At 35.0% G+C, this 20,183-nt stretch overlaps 2 protein-coding genes and 2 long non-coding RNA genes across 4 annotated transcripts in view; 1 reads left to right on the top strand and 3 right to left on the bottom strand.

Moving 5' to 3' along the window:
* LOC130054058 (uncharacterized) overlaps window positions 1-20,183 on the top strand; it is a 1,204,346-nt gene that overhangs the window by 886,401 nt on the left and 297,762 nt on the right. The gene's annotated exons all lie outside the window — the stretch shown is intronic.
* Window positions 1-20,183, bottom strand: part of LOC125679340 (uncharacterized) — a 34,372-nt gene that overhangs the window by 12,310 nt on the left and 1,879 nt on the right. Inside the window, exons 3-7 of the mRNA XM_056144604.1 lie at window positions 18,438-18,540; window positions 5,445-5,511; window positions 4,995-5,022; window positions 4,789-4,841; window positions 3,269-3,412 (exon numbers count right to left, since the gene is read on the bottom strand). Of these exons, the coding sequence (XP_056000579.1) occupies window positions 3,269-3,412; window positions 4,789-4,841; window positions 4,995-5,022; window positions 5,445-5,511; window positions 18,438-18,540 (395 nt within the window). The remainder of the gene's footprint in view (window positions 1-3,268; window positions 3,413-4,788; window positions 4,842-4,994; window positions 5,023-5,444; window positions 5,512-18,437; window positions 18,541-20,183) is intronic.
* On the bottom strand, window positions 392-3,099 carry LOC130054109 (uncharacterized). Its single transcript, XR_008802386.1, has 2 exons — window positions 2,345-3,099; window positions 392-600 (listed from the first exon to the last, which is right to left on the bottom strand). It is a non-coding gene; the product is annotated as an uncharacterized LOC130054109 (long non-coding RNA).
* Window positions 5,944-9,349, bottom strand: LOC130054121 (uncharacterized). The gene is made up of 2 exons (XR_008802399.1): window positions 9,257-9,349; window positions 5,944-6,792 (listed from the first exon to the last, which is right to left on the bottom strand). It is a non-coding gene; the product is annotated as an uncharacterized LOC130054121 (long non-coding RNA).

Genomic DNA, 20,183 nt, shown 5'->3' with positions numbered 1-20,183 from the left:
ATTATTTATCCCATTTTTTATTTCATGACTGGGACAAGATCAAAGCAGTAGCACATCTACCTATACACACATGCTTTCACATCATTTTGCAAAAAGAAAAACAAGAATATTGGTGAAAAATGAATCTAAAAATAGATATACAGACACTAATTCTAAAATATATTATTTGTACGTGCCCCTCCATTGGTTATAAAATATGAAAATTATTATTGCTTTAACAATATATACGCTGGGCGAACAGGTAGATAGGGTGAATGGACTCGGTACCAGATGAGAACAGTTACAGTCTCTTTTAGCATCATTTCATTTATTGTTTGTGCACATCCATGTGCAAAACTTTTAGAAAATATTGTGAAACAAAATCGCATTCAAATACAGTTGTACAACTATGTGAAGTCAATGTTAATTTATTTAATGTAGAATAACATTGACTATAAATTTAATGGAGATATTAGGTGTGATATACATGTAGCATGCAATAGATATCCAAGTTAGCTGACTTCTATCATTTTGCAAAGGGTCATAAAGGTGGTCAGAAAATAAATTGCCAACAGACAGCAGCATTCCTTGATTTAGATGCATTTATCTTCTTGTCCTCTCCTGAAAGTATTTCCATGATGTCTCAGGGTTAGGATTGGGATGCAGGATGTACAGTACATATATATGATGTAAGAATATCCACTGTTTGTACACATAATCATTTCTGTACTTACAAAGTTTTAAAAAATCAAAATCAATTATGATACATGTAATGATTTTCGTAATGCATTGATGATTAAAACCTTAGGCAAAGACCAAGTATTTTTCTAAGTCCAAGGGTCATAACTAAGTGAAAAATCAACGGACCGCGACGGAATTCGAACTTGATCTGTAACTTGTTATGGCAAAGCAACATACCACATATAAAATAAATATGGACAGACGGACGGAGCACAAACCTAAAGTCCCCTCGACTTCGTCGGTAGGGGACTAAAAACGAGGCCTCATATCAGAGCAGATGTGGCATGATAGAGATCCCTCCCTGCTCATATAAGTGAAAACTTTTCGAGCGGGATATCTCATTATTATTGATCAATATATGTAACTAAACAACCAGTCATTCTGTTTTATTAACATAACCGTCTTCACTTTGTATATTGGCTGTCTTTTCGTTTTCCAATCCACCGCGGTGGTCTAGAGGTTAGAGCGTTTGCCCCGTATGCGGAAGGCCGGGGTTCGAATCCCGGCCGCGACAGACTTTAGTCGTTAAAACAGGTAGTGACAGTTCCATCGCCAAACGTTCTGCATCAGGTGTGAATGTCACGGGTCCTCGGATATTACCTTACACACGGATGTCCCTTGTCACGCTAAAGCAAAGGCCTAGAGTTGAAACCCTTCATCAGTCTAGACGTCTCCATATGAGTGAAAAATTCTCGAGAGGGACGTTAAACAAGATACAAACAATCAATATATCGAAATATTCATGATAAGGTATTAATGCGTTATGTCACATATGATTTGGATTGAATTATGCTGGAGAAAGGGGAATCTTAATTGAAAGTGGAACAAATTGGAAGTTTCATTAAGCAAACTATTTCCAAGCCAAACATGTTAAAAATGTACAGATGAACGGGTAGATTGACGCCTGACTTATTGATAAAAAAGCTCACGTAAGCTTACGGCTTTCTAATCTAAAATCTTGAGCCTTTACTATTCTATGACCAATCATGGCACTGCTATTCCCCAACCCTACTCCAGAGTGCATGATCATGAGGTGCTTGTATATTAACATAAATAACCGTGCCTTGTTGTTCGTGCGAATTTCGTTTTTCCTTTATATTGCCTTGCCTATCTTTATTTTAGCCCATTCTACCACGTGACCACAACATAAAAACTTTTGCAAGACTTCTACTACCTGGGGATGGTTGACAAATTTGCAATATTATTTTAAAGAAAAAGATTTTCCTTATATAACCCATGTAAATCGTTGATTCCATATTGTGACCCCACCCTTCCCCCGGGGTCTGAGATTTGACCAACATGAATCTGCACTATCTAAGGATCATGACCTTAGTGTTCCTCAGAAGAAGAGTTTTAAAGAGTTTTCCTAAATATTCCATTTTAAAACTTTTATTAATCCCCTACCGACGAAGTCTAAAGGGACTTTAGGTTTGCGCTCCGTCCGTCCGTTTAGGTTTCCGCACTTTTTTCTCTGTTCTTGCAGATATTTATTTGATATTTGGTACATCGCTTTGCCATAACAAGTTACAGATCAATTTCGAATTTCTTCTCGGTCCGTTGATTTTTCACTTAGTTATGGCCCGTGGACTTAGAAAAAATAGCATGAATTATCAGTTTCCCAGACCTTTTTGGTTATGCTTGCAGATATCCATTTCATATTTGGTACATTGCTTTGCCACAACAAGTTACAGATCAAGTTTGAATTTTTCTCCCGGTCGGTTGATTTTTCAGTAAGTTATGGCCCTTGGACTTATACAAATAACGTGAATTGTTAGTTTCCATTCAAGTTTCTTATCTCTATAGATAAGAGTACTACACTCATTAAAACTTCTAGCCTAGTAATACAACAATATAGCTAAATCATCCATGATCACCGACATGTCACAGTTTATTGACCTGGTTAAAGACCTAAACCTAATTACAAATTTGTCTTTTTTCCCGGTCTAGTCTCTACTCGAATAGTAGTTGATTTCCAATCATTCCTATCCTGGTTCCCCAATTTTCCCCTTTACCATAACCGACATAATGAACTTGGAATATTATTGTGGTACAGTAATATTTGCAACCGGTAGGGGACTATGTATTGCCATGCAATACTCTCAGAATGTTTGTTCCTTGTTGCGGCCCCATCATACTACCAGAAACCATGGTTTGAACAAATCTAAATTTGCAGAAACTGAGGATGCATTTGAATAAGTATCCTATTTTTGAACCAGTTCTTGAGATGTAGATTTTTATGTGGCTCCACCAAAATTTCACTATTTTATAATTGAGAAGTCGAAAATCTTATGGACGGACGCCGGACAAAATGTGATCAGAAAAGCTCACTTTTCAGTGACAATGAAATTCACAATGTTTTTTTGTGTCTTTCCCCATACATACTCATTTAATTTTCAGAGAAGTTTATTATGTCTAATTGTTAACGCACAACGGACGTCTGAAGACGAACGACGACCAACCGCTTTAGGTTGACTACATGACTCAGGTGACAAAAAATGCAAATAGTTAACATACATTGTTAAAAAGAATTCGTTGAGTATATATTTACCAGTCTTATTATATGAGCATCCTGTAATTGCATCACACAACTGATCACGTGAACAGTTGCACTTCTTTAAACATCCAAATCCATACGATCCATAAACACACCGTCCTCCAGAGCAATTGAGTCCATAAGTACCTAGGGCACAAGCTGAAAAATGTAATGAAGTTTGAAAGTATTTTATATGGCTTCCTGATCAACATAAGTTTGTTACTATTGGTAAACGTGATCGATGTCACTAACCGTGAAATAATATTAGTGTGCAAGAAATACGAATACCATAATGTCTTGCATTAGCCTAGTGACTATGCAACCGGCACGCAAGCGTTCGATTATCGATCCCGATGCTACTTCAAAATTTCACACAGTGACTTCCTTCACTAGGTACCAGTGTTGTAGCATACTAGACTTTTCCCCCGTATAGAATTCTCCCGGGAATAACGGCCTCCTGTTAGACTTCACCCAATGGGGAAAATTTGTTGCAGTATATCATTTCACCCAATGAACATATTTAGTACATGTATAGTGTTTTCCTCTGGGCAAAAAAAAAACCCTCCTGGGATAGAATTTCCTAATTTAGCGTACCATTCGTTACCACAAAATTATGTAGTTTGCCGTAGGTTTCGTTTTAAAGAAATACAAATTTCATATGGATTTAATATTGAGACGAAACCAGCTGTAGGTGATGTATTTAGATGTACTAAGGATGCTCATATAATAACACTGGTAAATATATAATCAACTAATTCTTTTAAGCAATGTATGTAGGTGATAAATTTAGACCTATGCTTAGCGCTCAGGGCCGTACAAGTGAGCGTTCTTCAATATTCATCGTGCCAACACCTGTGGTGATTAGGAATCTCCGTTTTTAAGGCCATATCCGCAAAAACCTGTGATTCTCACTTTTAAATCCCGATCGTTTGGCGAAGGAGCAATCACTACCTATTCTAACGTCTCAATTTTTGACGCGGCCATGGCACAAGTGGGGCTCGAATGCACGACCTCCCGATTACGAAACGAACGCTCTACCACTGAGTTACCGCGACCAGTGTGACTTAAAGCCGTAATGAACCAAAATTGCACATCCTATAAAGACAGAATCACATGACATAATGAAAAAAGCACATGACATAAAGATAAGTGAACATGGTATAATGAGAAAAGCACATCATATACACATGTACACTGTAATAACATAAAAATGCACATCACATAATGATAAATGCACGTGACATAATGATGAATGCACATGGCATAATGAAAGAAGCACATGACATAATGAGAGAAGTACGTGGCATAATTAAAGAAGCCCATCAAATATTGACAAATGCACATGATATAAAGATTAGAGCACATGACATAATGATGTATACACATCATTAGATAGCAAAAGAACATCAGAAGGCAGTTAAGGCGTTCCATATATACCTCCACTCTTTCTTTATGGGGATTAATTCAAAGAGTGATGAATATGGCTACATGTACAATGATTTGAAATGTTTGAAAAACAAACGAAAATTGCTTACGACTGCAGAATGTACCGTCCAGTCGATAATTCGGACAGCATCTCAGAGGATCACTACAAATAAGCCACGATATTAACACGACTTGTGCCTGACGTTATAAATGTAAGCATGATTGTTTCTAAATGAAAGCATGATTGTTTCTAAGTTTCATCAAATTTCAATCAAGTTAAATGGTTTACATTTTCTTTATGGTGATCATTACTTACCGACCGCAGACTCCTATCCCAAGTCCAGCTTTTGAATTTGAATGAACAAAATGTAAACAGACGAGAAATACGTAAGATGCAATGAACATCATGGTTTATGCACAATTTCCTTCACCATTGCTTGTAAACTACACACGTGAGTGAGTCATGCTACAAAAGAAGTACTATTTCCTCTAAATCTATTTCCATAAGGAAATAATTTCTACATGCATTCTCTATAAACTTATGATGGTGAGTGTGGAAGACGGAAAGGGTAAAAAAAAAAAAACAACAACAATAAAACAGAAACAGTGTCTGTTTCTTGTTTGTTTTACATGTACGTCCCTTTTATTTACTGATTTTGAAACGTCATCAGCTGTAGTACACATACCTATATGATTTTGAAACGTCATCAGCTGTAGTACACATACCTATCTGATTTTGAAATGTCACCAACTGTAGTACACATACCTATCCCTCCGTAGCAGTAAGGATTCTTTAAGTATGCTATCTTCTCGTATTCACTTGTATGCAGCAACTACAGAATGTATACATACGATCTTACGAGAAACAGAAACGTGGATATCGCGTTACTTGTTCTCATGTCTAGATCAACTCTTTTTATACCACAAATTAAAGAAATCTCATTAAAATAGATATTAATCATATTTCTGATTCATTTCACATTTTGTCTTTATTCGCAGCATAATGTGTACATGTATTTCTCTTTGTTTACATCAATAAATATTGCAGACTCAATAAGAAATGAGGATGACTGAATTTTCTGTGTTAATTTTAGATTAAAGCGGCACATGAATCATTATTTCTGTCACACTTCTACTACAGCGAGTTTTTCGAAGCTTTATATGATAACACTAAGGTAATAAGATTCATAAGAATATCTAGTGATCATTATTTTGCTAAGCACCAGTCTGATTCCAAGCACAAGTACTCTGCAGTTGAAATAAAAGATATGCCGGAGTTCCTCATTGACAATATCTTCGTGGGATTTGGTGATCAGGGGTGCATTTTACAAAAGAACTTACGACTTACGACCAACTTTGTATGCTGGAATTCTCCTGTTTATTGTACGATAATTCACTCCAATGTAAAATAGTGAAGAAATTATGTTGAAAATTAAGTTTCAGAAACGTTTCAATTCCTTCTTTGAAACTAATAACTGTGTAATACAATGTAAGACTTGCGACTTTGTCGTAAGTTGTTTTGTAAAACGAGCCCCAGGTCTTCCAACAGGAAGACACCTGTCCACTGAAGTTCATGACCTTATATTTTGACCAATGAAATGCGCTGAAAAAATAAGCGCCTCCCACTACCACGAGCCTCGGACAAACATCGGACGTCCACCATTGTTTTGTATAGTAAGCACAGAAATGTATCGACCGACCATGTGTTAATAATACGGTGTGTATGCACCTTTTTGTATGAGGAATGATTAAACATTTTTCTCTGGAATCTGTAAATCACACATAATGTATCCAGACAAACTTAATGGAGGCAAATTCACACCATTTCCATCAACGAAAGACAGACTTGTAGAAGTGTACACGCCGTTTATTGCCTTATGTCGCAGGCCTCAGAGTCAGCTAAATGTCCACAAAATAACTAAGATACGTATCTATGAACTCGGTAAGATGTTTTCGTGTTTATTGTGCTACTTAGACATTTATAGTCCAGGCACACAGCATCGTTTTCCGGAGGGGGTCACTTGCTGATTTGCTGATACAAATCTTCAATTTTTATGTACTCTCTTTTTACAACTGTCACAAAAGGGGAGGGTCAGATGAAGTGTATATCATAGCTGAAAAAAGACGAAAAACTGTCATTGTAAGGGGAAAGGGGGTCAATACGTTGTCACACTACACTGCACTGAGCACTACATGGATATTGGCAAAGTTGTAAAGTACATGCAACTAAAATCCAGTGTTTACAGATTGTACTGTGCTTGTTAGCCATGGATTACATAATGATTACATTGATAATTAATGCATAAATTTGTATAAATGTATCAGTTAAACTTAGTAGCGAATGTTTCAACAAAACCTAAACGATGACCCTACCGGGATCTGCTGAAAGTAATTTTGTTTTGTTTTGTTACCAAGTCCCTTGTGATGTGAGGAAATACACCTGTCAGGACACATATGGAGATTGGATAGAACAATAAACCAATTCAAGGGCTTTAAACTTTTCAGTAGAAAAATTACTGTCATTTCATAATTTTAAAATGTTGACTCATAGTCTTTTAATTAATATTAATGTATATTTTATCAGAAATTTTGAGAGAGAAAATAGTAGGTAAGAAATAACGAAACTGTTCAATATTATATACATTTTTTTTAATTACTGAATTTCAAAGACCATATTTATTGAAGACGCCTTAAAAAGCATCCTAATCTTATTGATAATCCATCTTGATGAAGAGACTAATACGGACATGATATTTGAAGAATGACTTCCACCCATGGATTGTTGTCAGTCTGACTAAAGCCAGCCTCTACTAATTGTTGTCAACCAATATGCTATTGCAATAAAATATTTTTTGTGAGTAAATGTTTGTTTATTGGCATTTATTGGTTTACGATTTTAGAAACTCCTGCATTCCAATCTAAACCAGTGGATATGTGGGTTATTATATAGGTATGTAAATTTAACAGTATCCATACAACAAGAACTCACAAATAAAACAAAAAAGGAGGACAGGATATTAAGAAAAAAATTGGCCACAATACCCTGACTACATATCCTAATAGTATTGTACAAGTTTATTTTCGCAGCAAATATAAAAGTGGCAATAGTAGATCAAATTTAAGTATCTTAATACCTATATCATAAAGATTTGCATCAGGAATTTTATATGCATTAATGGAAAATTTCGTAACACCTTTCATCTCGAAGGTTCAAAATCATTAATGATTGTGATCATCCTATTGCTACATGTATTTTATTAAAATAAACGGAATTGCTAGTGAATGACATTGGTTTTTATTTATGATTCAATTTTATTTTATTTGTGTACATAAACGAATTTCTTCTTCCTTGGAGTTGGTTTGGACTTTGAAAATACCAAGGATGAAACAGATGCAGGTTAAAAACCTCTTAGGTCATATTTTAAAAACCATTTAAAATAAGAGGAAAAATGTTTTATATTACAAAGGGACAAGAGTGACCTATAAGTTTGTTTAACTATATTTTTTTTTGCTAAATTAGAAGCCCACTTCGTATAATTGCCCCTACCACAAATGAAGCAAACTAAGTTGCATGAAAGCTTTGGAGAAGTCTGGTTTAGTTTAAAATGTTTACCAGTGGCAGATCTAAGATTTGTCAAAAGGGAACCCAATAGGCTAGGGATTCTTGGGGTTTTGAGGCATTTTTCTTAATTTTATGGGTTATTCTTGCTATTCTTTATACATTAAAAAATCAATAAATGAAAAGAAATAAATGATTTGTTTATTTCTATTCACTTGTCTGTAAGTATAATATCAAATCTACTACTTTTATTTTGTCACAAGGGGAGGGGGGGGGGGAGAGTCCGTTTAAATCCATCCCTTTTTAAATTACAGTGCATTTTATACCAACGAATATGAGAACATGTTCCAGAGTGTATTGAACAAAATTATTCATAATACCATAGTGTAGGGTAGTATAATTGTTGCTGTTCGTATTTTACAGAATAGTTAAATGAAGACATGGGACCAAGATTACTATAAATGTATACTTGTATATGTACAGTATTTGTATATATTTTCATGCTGCCCCTTGAGGGCCCTTGATTGGAAATTAAAATATGTTATATGTTCTATAGATCTAATGATTCAAAAGAGAAGAATGCGGAAGCACCCATTTCAACATTCAAATCTGAACACGTCTTCAGTCTGTAAGTGGGTGATCAACTTATCGAATTTACCGAAGCAGTAATCATTACGACACGTTAGCAAATTTTAATCAGTCTACTGACAAAGGAATGTAAATTATGGAATAAATATATGAAAAACAAATCTCAACAGCCTGTTTGTTAAAAGTAATGAGAATTCAGCATTACAAAACCCGAGTGAGGATCGTCATCCTAACGCGGGGCCTCGTCTTGATGTGATTTCTACGCTTTTGTGAGTGGAATGTAATAATTTGGAAGCTATTAAATAAAAATGAATTATCAAAACCAACCCTTCTCCTTCACACGGGATGAAATGATGACCCTTTTAAAGTAATCTAACAAAAGTTTAACCGGGATTATATCGAAAACGATTGCAGTCGCCTCCATTGTTTACTTTCTTTGTCCGAGTCTCCGTTGTTGCTACGACGTGACCATGGTGGGTGGGGTTTATGCTGCGACAGTCGATTGGTGTATTCCCATTGGCAAGAATTGTTCTCCTTTGTTAGCTGACCTGTTTTCATATTCCTATGAAAGGCGAAGATAACGAAAAGTGATCAATCTAATAACTCCTTTAAGCAATACAAAACAGAGAGTTGGGCAAACACGGACCCCTGGATATACCAGATGTGGGATCAGGTGCGTAGGAGGAGTAAGAATCCCCTGTCGACCGGTCACACCCACCATGAGCCCTATATCTTGATCAGGTAAATGGGGTTATCCGTAGTTAAAATCAGTGTGCCAAGAACGGCCTAACAATCGGGATGAAATTTGTCAGACAACATTTGACCCAGTGATAGGTTGTATTGCCAAACTAGATCATTCTAACGACCATAGAATTTGCGAAATGCTGATTTTAAACGCAACTATTGGAACTCCTGCACCATCAACCTGTTTGTCGAAGGAGAATGTATTCAAAAACTTCTACGCGAGAAGAAAATATATCTTCCTTTGGCTTTCAATTCGACACTTACAGAAATCGACAATGTTTTCTCTATTAGCAATGCTAATTTTCATTCTTATGTCGATTCGATATATCCCAATGAACTTGAAATAAAAGACACCAGAGTCGTCCACTTCTGCTTCATGCTTTTCTATGTAGCAAAATTCCATTATCATCTGAATATGGTGTTTATAGCTCTCAACCGATTCGATACTTAATCTATTGTGTATCTATTCAGTTGAGATACATAAACATCATATGCGGGCGATAAGGACATTTTGCTACATAACTATAGGAAGTTGACGATTGGGAAGCTGCAATCATATATATTGAATTTTTGAGCTGTACTTCAAAATGATTGATTGATTCATTGTATCTTGCTTAACGTCTCGCTCGAGAATTTTTCACTCATATGGAGACGCCACTAAGACCGGTGAAGGGTTTCTTTAGGCCTATGCTCGGCGCTTACGGCCATTGAGATGTGAGGGTTTTTTAGCGAGTCACAGCTACTGTGACACAGGACATCCGTTTTTAAGGTTAGCTCCGAGGACCCGTGACATTTACACCAGATGCCAAGCGTTTAGCGATGGAACTGTCACTACCTATTTTAACGACTTAGGTATGTCGCGGCCGGGATTTGAACCCCGGCTTTCTGCATGCGGGCGAAGAAAATTCATATCACATGTTGATTATTAAGTTCAGATAAACAAGAAGGACCTATGCAACTTGTTGCAAAATCTCAGGATTAAACTGTAATGACATTGTAAATTTTATGATTATTTTTACACATATTTACAACAAAATCAACATAGATGAAATGAAGGAGATTGCAACTAATATTGTCTCTTTGAATCTAAAGCGAGAGTAGACCAGTCAAGCAAATGAAATTTGATGACATTCAGATTTTAAAATTATATCATAAACTGCTGATCAGAAAATAATGAACTATGTATTTATTTTAGACAGAGAGTGATGAATGCGACTACCCATGGATTTTATCTGGGAGAAAGCAGGCCTGTTGCTGATACAACCTCTGAAAGCTATATGCGAGTGGGAGAAAATATCTACAATGAATCTGATCTTGTTTCTTTGGATTACATTGATCCTGTTGATAATAACGATAAAGATAACTCTATCACGAACAGGCATGACAGACCACGAGAAAAAAGAGAACATATGACAAAAGAAATATCTTCAATAATGTCCCTCCTCATGAGGAAAACTAAGGAATCTGAATTCGATAAAGTGGAAAGGGGATACATATATATTATGGAAATTGGTTCCGGCACAGATTCCCTTCCAGCATCACCACCACTAACAACATTAACAACAACAGCGACAACATCGACAATGACAACATGAATCCTCCCACTACAAACGACATAACAATTAAGAACAGAACCGACAGCACGATTTACGCCAGTACAAAAGAGAAAAGTTCAATTAACAACAGCACTTCCAAAAGAATTACATCAATCAGTAACACGTGAGACAAACACCACAGCACAACCAACTGTCGCAAAAGCAAATACAAGCACATCACCTTTAGAATCAGCAATAGATACACAACCATCAACATCCCTTGGAATGAAAGTAACAGAACAGCCATCATCTCCATTCACCATCACAGCAGAAATAATAACACGGCCACATTCAGCAAAACCAGAAACAAGCAAGCTATCATCAGTAGCACTGATAGAATTACCGTCAGACACCCTATCAGAACCAATAAACACGACAGATTCAACAACACTACATATACCACCGACGAGAAAAAACGTAAAAACAAAGACGTTTTTGCAACCACAACCTACTACAACAGGACAACCAATGACAACAACAGTCACAACAACAAGACAAACCAATTCAAAAAGCATACAACATATGATAGATTTTTATGAAAACGCGCAAGGTAAAAATTAAGTTATATTTCATATCTGAACGATTTCAAGACTTATAAAATGTGGCATTCATCATCTCATTGAAGGAGTCGCAAACATATTCTAGTGTACATGTTGGAAATGTGGCAAAGATTTTCTATCTGATTTAAAGTATTGGTAAGATTAAAGGAAAGAATACCGCACTATGACATAATTTTATACATATAAATTAACACATTTTGCCAATAAACTCCGAAACGCTTGCTCTAGAGTTACTGCGTTCACCTTTAATGTTGTTTTATATGTGAGGTGAAGTTCGTAAGCTATAATAGAATCTTACTTCATTAGTAAATATCGTAAAATTAATTAAAAATCTAATTTCGTTTTCGATTAACTACCCCGAAATAGCAAAAATGAGAGTAAAGTGGCGGATCTAAGCCAGTTTCCTTTCTCTTGTTTGATGAGAACTTAAAAGATAATATGATATAAAGTTAATCCATTGTTAATCGATGCTTGATTTTGATGTTATAGAAGATATAAGTTTTGATAATTGTCGAATAAATAAAATATACTTGTTCGTTTCCTCAATCCGTGATTTTAGTCTTGACTCAGCTTATGGAAACTTCCAGAACAAAATGAGACAACATCATATATCCAATTCAACATTATCGGGCCTTTCCGGCAAGTCGAGAAGTTGTGATTGGTTGACAACATGATCAGCATAAAATTGTGTAGATGTTCAGTGTTAGTTATGAAAGTTTTGAGTAGACCATATTTATCATTTTATGAAGATTTATAGTTATATTATTCATGTACATCTCATTCAACGAATTAACACCTCCTCCCCTCGCATTTTTCGATGTTCTTAACCTTTTCCGTGTTTATAGAAGTCTGTTACAACTGAATTTTTGTAATCATTTTTAATAACATGTACTGATATGTACAAACAAATGGATAAACACCAAAAAGTTTTTATTTTGGTTGAACATGTTTTGTGATGACATAGATCTTGAAAGTAAGTAATAAGTCGAAAACTGTCCAATATGTCAGATATCGAATGGTCCGGGACTGTTCTTGGTAGTTTGCACCTTATACCTTAAAAGATTTTATTGAAATTATGTTGTATACTACCTCACAATGTCCAAGAAATCAGGCCACTGTTTACAATATAGCAGTTTTTCTGTTTGTCATTCCAATGGCGCATCCAGGGGGTCCGAAACCACCCCTTTCGTCAGAAAACTTTGCTACAAAGGGTAAAAATCACGCATTGCGACCCCCACCCCCATTGAACACCAAAATTAATGAGAGACCCCCTTTTCAAAGAAGAAAATTCCAGGATACGTCCCCTGCATTCATATACATGTAGTGCATCATGTTTTTCATTATTGCGTTTGATGAGAAGAAACGACATGGATTCATAATTAGCCGAGTTGCGAATCTCGGGTTTTAAATTGGCGAGGGATGGGCGGCGTCCACAATTATCTCGTCCAGTCTCTAACGTTCATACTTTTTGGTGCATCTTTATAAGACTTATTACTTACTTTCAAGATCTATGTCATCACAAAACATGTTCAACCAAAATAAAAACTTTTTGGTGTTTATGATCACATCCAAAAGAGGAAGGCTCCTATTTATTTTGAGGTCAAAGTTCAAGGTCACTTTGTCACTAAATGCCATAGATTTGAGCTTGTCTCTAACTTTAATACTACTAGAGGCATCTTTGTGAAATTTACATAACATGATCACATCCAAAACAGGAAGGTTCCTATTTATTTGGAGGTCAAAAGGTCAAAGATCATTTTGTCACTAAATGCCAGGGATTTGAGCTTGTCCGATCTCTAACTTTCATACTACTTGATGCATCTTTGTCAGGCTTGCATATTTTGATCACATCCAAATGAGGAAGGTTCCTATTGATTTTGAGGTCAAAAGGTCAAAGTCTCTTTTTCACTATATACTGTAGATTTGAGCTTGCCTCTAACTTTTATACATGTACTTGCTGGTGCATATTTATCAGACTTCAAATTCTGATGACATTCAAGATTCATGTTGCTTTTGAAATCCTAAGGTCAAGGTCATTATCACACTAAATACCTATTGCGGCTATTCAAAGCTTCATACATATAAACTATTAAATATGTGCATGTTTTTACTTTGTGAATGCAAGCGTGCATAATTTTCCAAACTGCATCTCGGTCATACGCATCTTTGATGTGTTTTAGCGATTTTTTTTACCCTTAAATTCTTGCACTGGACTAAAATCACCATTATAAACACATTAGCATTACCGAGTTTGAAATTATGAACAACCGTTCATTGTGTCCTTCGTCAACACTATTCAGCATGATGGATTACAAGTGCATTCGTACAATCATTATCTAATTTTCAATGCGGAGAGATATCATCTATCCCACCTTTGGTGTGTCCAGGGGTCGGTGTTTGCCCAATTATCTATTTTGTATTGCTTATAGGATTTATGAGTTTGATCGCTGTTCGTTATCTTCACATTTCATATGAAATATTGAATTTGGAGCTTCAAGTGACTTCCTAGTAATCAAGTTTTATTTACTATATATGCTGTCGATAAATACAACATAATTAATGCGCGCAATTATTGAAATTTTTTTCTTAAATTCATTTGAATTAAAAATATCGTTTAATCAATTCATGAGCGCAACAATTCAAGCATAAAGAAAAAAAATTCCTCTATGCTATATTATTTGATTCTGATTTCCTGCGCTTGTGCAGGACTTCATGCAAGGTGAAGATAACGAACAGTGATCAATCTCATAACTCCTACAAGCAATACAAAATAGATAGTTGGGCAAACACGGACCCCTGGACACACCAGAGGTGGAATCAGGTGCCCAGGAGGAGTAAGCATCCCCTGTTGATCGGTCACACCCGCCGCGAGCCCCACATCCCGAGCAGGTAAACGGACCCATCCGCAGTCAAATCAGTTCGCCAAGAACGGCTAGTGAATACATATTTCGTTACATAGAAAGTCCAGTAATAAAATAGGGGAAATAACTCGCATTTGTTAAACGTACAAAATGTTGACAATGTTACCGCGACGGGAACAGGTGAGTCATGGTCATCCCGTAATGGGAACACAGTTTAGCTGTAAAATACCGAGTTCGAAACAAAGAATCCACATTGTATGTAATGTATTTTTATATAAAATTTAATTTCATAATGTGGTTCCACCCTACCCCCGGGGTCATGATTTGAGCAATCTTGAATCTACGCTACCTAATGATACATGTAGTTGCAACTAATCCAGACTGCTATTCTTGAGAATTTGTTTCATACTATATCCATTTTAAAACTTCGACCCCTTATTGTGATTCCACCATACCTCCGAGATCTGATCAACTTTGAATCGGTATTCTCTAATGATGTTTTCACATAAGTTTCGTCTTTCCCGGCCCAGTAGTTCTTGAAAAGAGGATTTTGAAAGAATGCCACAATATATTCACCATTTCTTAATTATCTCTCTTTAAAGGGGGTGTGATCCTATGTGATAGTATAAATATGAATTTCTATATGTATTTATTCGTTTTGATATTTTTCATTGATCGTTTTGCTAAATACAATCTTAAAATTCACTTTACCGTAAGTTCAATTGCGCATCTGGATTGAGTTGGCTGAGTAAAGTTTTATTCTGTTATTTCATTGGTTCTTTGATTTCATTGGTCATTTCATATTTCTTTATCCAATAATAGTATTTCAGTATATGTATAAATCTACCGCGCTTACCTATGTAGTTAGAGCAGTAATACGTTTTGAAGAGTTACAACCAGCTGATATCTTCCGCATCTTATGGTATGTTATTTCTATATTAAAGTATATGTTTCATTTCCATATAAAGAGCCGATATACGTAATTATTTTGATTGCAAGTTCTTTACTTTATTGTAATTTTGCTTTCAAAGTCGTAATGATTATATGAGTCGGTAAGATCTTAATCTAAATTATTTACAGAACACATGTACATATTTTTGTAAAGTATAGTATGCTTCTAAAACGTTTACTGTGGGTACAATTTACAATTGTCATATTTCACTTATGTTTTTCTTTCTTGATTTGTAATATTATCTATCTGTTATTGTAGGTCAATGCCTTTATTTTCTACTGAATAAATTAATAAAACCAACATCTGCCTTCCTGCTCGGTTACACCTACAAATGGACAATTATGGAATCCCTTTTCCAAATTATGCTTTATGGCAAGTTTGGTTGAAATCGGTCTAGCAGTTCTGGAGAAGTTAAAATGTGTAAATTTTACGGACACTGGGCAACCTGAGACGAGAAAGGCTCACTTGAAATTTTAGCTCAGGTGAGCTAAAAGAGATTGTTTTCTAATAGAATGTATCCACAACAAAACATAATTCCTTCCAAATATTCTGTGAAGTGTAACGTATTACTTTTTGAATTGAAATCTTGAATGAGTACATAATTTACAGGGATTTATTTAGGGTCTGTAGGGATCAGAAATAAGGCCCCATTCCCGATGCTAAAAGCAGGTATTTTCCCCAATTTTTGCTGTGAAATTCCCAAAAATGATAACAAATCAAGGAGGGTAGTCTAATTGTTCATAAATCTTCTTCACAGGCCCACAGATTACAATTTTGATTCAAAATTGTTAAGTAAACCTAATTTTCTGACCTCTGCTTATTTGAATGGGGTAAACTTTGACCAAATTGAAAGTCAGAAGGAGTGCAATTATACATTGTGACTTAATGCACTCTGGATTGGTTTTCTTCCTACTTCTTTGTATGAAACATTTTTCCCAATTTCAAGCAATTGTCGCAATTTTTCTCATTTGGAAAGGCACTGGCCCTTGAAATCAAGACCTTAAAAAAACCTGATTTATGTACAATGATAAAACACAATATTAGGTCTTTATTTAAACATCTTACATGCGCATATAACACTTTTTAGCAGCTAAACTTGTATTAATCAAAAAACTTCCTTATATCAAATTACATTTTATAAATATATCACCAACATTCATAAACTAACAAGTCAATCATTAGAAAAAACAAAGCAATACTATAGCCCCATAGCAACCTTCTCCATGCACACAAAAAGCTGGGTATATTTCTAGGGGGAATACCTGACTGTATATTTGAATACCACATTGTAATATTTCTAAATACTTCAATACACCAAACGCTGGGTATATTTTTAGGGGTGGGGGTACCTGACTGTATATTTGAATACCATATTGTAATATTTCTAAATACTCCAGTACACCAAACGCTGGGTATATTTCGAGGGGGAATACCTGACTGTATATTTGAATACCATATTGTAGTATTTCTAAATACTTCAGTACACCAAAAGCTGGGGATATTTCTAGGGGGAATACCTGACTGTATATTTGAATACCATATTGCAATATTTCTAATTACTTCAGTAGCCCTTTCAGCCATATATATATATATATATATATATATATATATATATATATATATATATATATATATCTTTAAAATAATGGGAACATCAAAGTCAAATGAGTATACTATATCAACTTTTGATGTTATACATACACACACAGAGAGATATATATTAGAAATATCAAAGTCAATTGAGTATATATACTAATTTGACTTTTTATACCATATATCATATTTAATATACTGATCTCTGAGTGTTGCATGTTGGTTTTAGTGCAGTATTTTCTATATATATATATATATATATATATATATATATAATATATATTATATAGTCTATATATAATAATTTATGTGTACTATTTCTGTTTTATATATTATATAGATCTATATATATATATATATATATATATATATATATATATATATATATATATATATTTGAGTGTGTACATGTGTGAGCTAATGATATAAGAGAGGGAGAGAAAATTTATTACACTATACAATATATATCCCCCCCTCCTACTTCCTCAGTGAATGCTGGCAGTGCAGTTCTGAGCAATAAGGGATCTTGTTCATATATGTGATATTTCGTGTATTAACAATTTTTACAGTCGTCTGCGCAGCTGGGGGCAATGTGTTTATGAGATTAATTTGTATTGTTCCTCATGTTGTTAAAATATTCAGCACATTACTTCATTATGTCATTTTTCTGTGCCAGACTTATGATTTTCAGTCAAAGTGTAACCTGTAATACGAACGTGTACCCCCACAAAAAAAAATACCAAAAGAATCTACATATCCTCTATAACCATGAAAAAATTATCGTTTTATTCAACAAAATTCCATTAATGAGCAATAAAATTCTGCAAATATATATTCTTTATCACGATTTGAACTGAAAAAACTAGCGGAAGTCAACTGATTCGAATTTAAATTACCGTAGATAAAAATTTTCTCGCACGATCAGACTTAATTTCATACCACCGGGCTCGACATTTTGTGTTCTTTCGGAATCTGATGTGTGCGCATACATTTAAAAATAGACTAATTTTCGATAGCACTCGCGCATGTACCATATCCTAATAGAAAGAAACAGAAGCGAGATAAATAGAATACCCGTGACGTCACAGTTTCAGACGCAGTATTTCAAATATGGCTGACTGAGCAGGAGACGGGAAGTTTGATAGTGTGATTCCATCTCTAGTGTGTCAGAGGTCCGTGTTTGCCAAACTATCTATTTTGTATTGCTTGTAGGAGTTATGAGATTGATCACTGTTCGTTATCTTCACCTTTCATTCAGTAATGTCAGTATAAAAATAAACTTGTCTTGTATAGAAACTTCAACTTACAATTCTACAGCATTCCTCTCGCGCGCTCTCGGCTGCTTGTTGGGTTAGTGTAAAACTAGTCCCTTCAAAGTTCTTGAGCAATCGATTGCGCAGGTGGGTCCTACTAAACAACGATAAAGAACCCTGGGAATTTTTAATCATTACAAATATGTAGACTTTTTGACTACATTTGTTTTTTATGCTAGTAGAAATATAACTCAAACTAAAGAATTTGCATCCATCTATAACCTATTTTATTAGAGGAAAATGTTCTCCTGTGCTCGTTAGTTTCTGTCATCTCGATCCCGATCAAATTCATATATAGAAACAAATTACTGTTCGTTATCTTCACCTTTCATGGATATCTACCTGAATTATTTGTCAAATTTATTCATTTTGGACAAATGAAAATTTATTTCTTGACAAATTGCGATGTTTGACATATCACGATAATATATATTTACATGAATATAGAAGATTACAGAAATTAAACAGCGGCGAAGGGAACGTGTATATCGTGTAAATGGGGTGTCCTAGATAGATCAATATTTGTTAGTTTGATTATTATTTGCGCTGTCATCAGTATATAATTTAATCAAACTGTCAACACGCTTGTAAGAAATAAAATTCCAGGGGCGTCGGCAAGTATTTAACATTGGGGAGGCGTACTGTATCAGAAGGGAGGGGGGGGAGGGGGTTAAAGTATTCAATGTATAATACTCATATTTCAAATCTATTAAAACGAATGTGTGATTTTTGTATTTATTCTATCAGTTTAAAAGGTTCATAAATAAAAATCCACCATATAATTTTTCTAAATTTTGATTACTGTTTGATTTATTTTACCTAGAATTTTACATTGAAGTCGGTGGGAAGGGGGTGTTTTATTAGAATACTTTTAAAGGAAATTACATTGTCATCAAAAATACCATGCTAAAAGTTACATACACTTTCTCTTTATGACAATATCAATTAAAATTAATCATTTACTGCACAAATGTACGAAGAGTAGATAACTATAGAAAAGAAGCTCAGGTGTAAAACTATCGGCTTCTAATCATTTAGCGGTGAATTTGATCTACTCCACTTTCACATTTATTTTGATTTAAATCACACGGAAGTGTTCATTATCTATTCGTGATACTGTAGCGGGCAGTAGAAGAGAGAACTGTCTCACTAGTCAGCTAGCTTTTATAGCGGACAGTAGAAGAGAGAACTGCCTCACTAGTCAGATAGCTTTTATAGTGATATGTGGTAGAGTCTCTCTCTTCATCACGCAAGTTAAACAACGTGATCAGCACTTGGCTGGGTAACCGGTACACGTTTCAATACATCGAATACCTGATATTTTCTCGTTTACATGTGCAGTGTATGTATATGCTGATGTCTTACAGACACCGCCTGATACAAAAGTAGTTATACTTATCTTCCATTCACACATTGAATAAGCACTATTTAGCAAGTTATGTAAGTTAAACAAATTGAATTCAATATAAATAGTAATGTGAAAGAAGCACATGCTGGTATCGAAGCCACAATCTTAAGCTCAGTAGTCAGCGTGCTAACCTTCTGATCTAATCGGCTTGTTGGTGCTATTTAAAATATTGTTGATATTGATATTGAAAATGAAGTCAACCATTATGACGATGTAGAATACCTCCTTAACATCACAAGTGAATTCTACATTCCATCCTCTAAATTGCCAATATAGACTTGTAAACATTTGATCGGGGGGGGGGGGGGGGGGGGCATTGATAAAGCGCTTTA

This window comes from Ostrea edulis, chromosome 1, assembly GCF_947568905.1.
Source record: "Ostrea edulis chromosome 1, xbOstEdul1.1, whole genome shotgun sequence".
Taxonomy (NCBI): Eukaryota; Metazoa; Mollusca; class Bivalvia; order Ostreida; family Ostreidae; genus Ostrea; species Ostrea edulis.
This window is presented reverse-complemented; position numbering and strand designations above follow the sequence as displayed.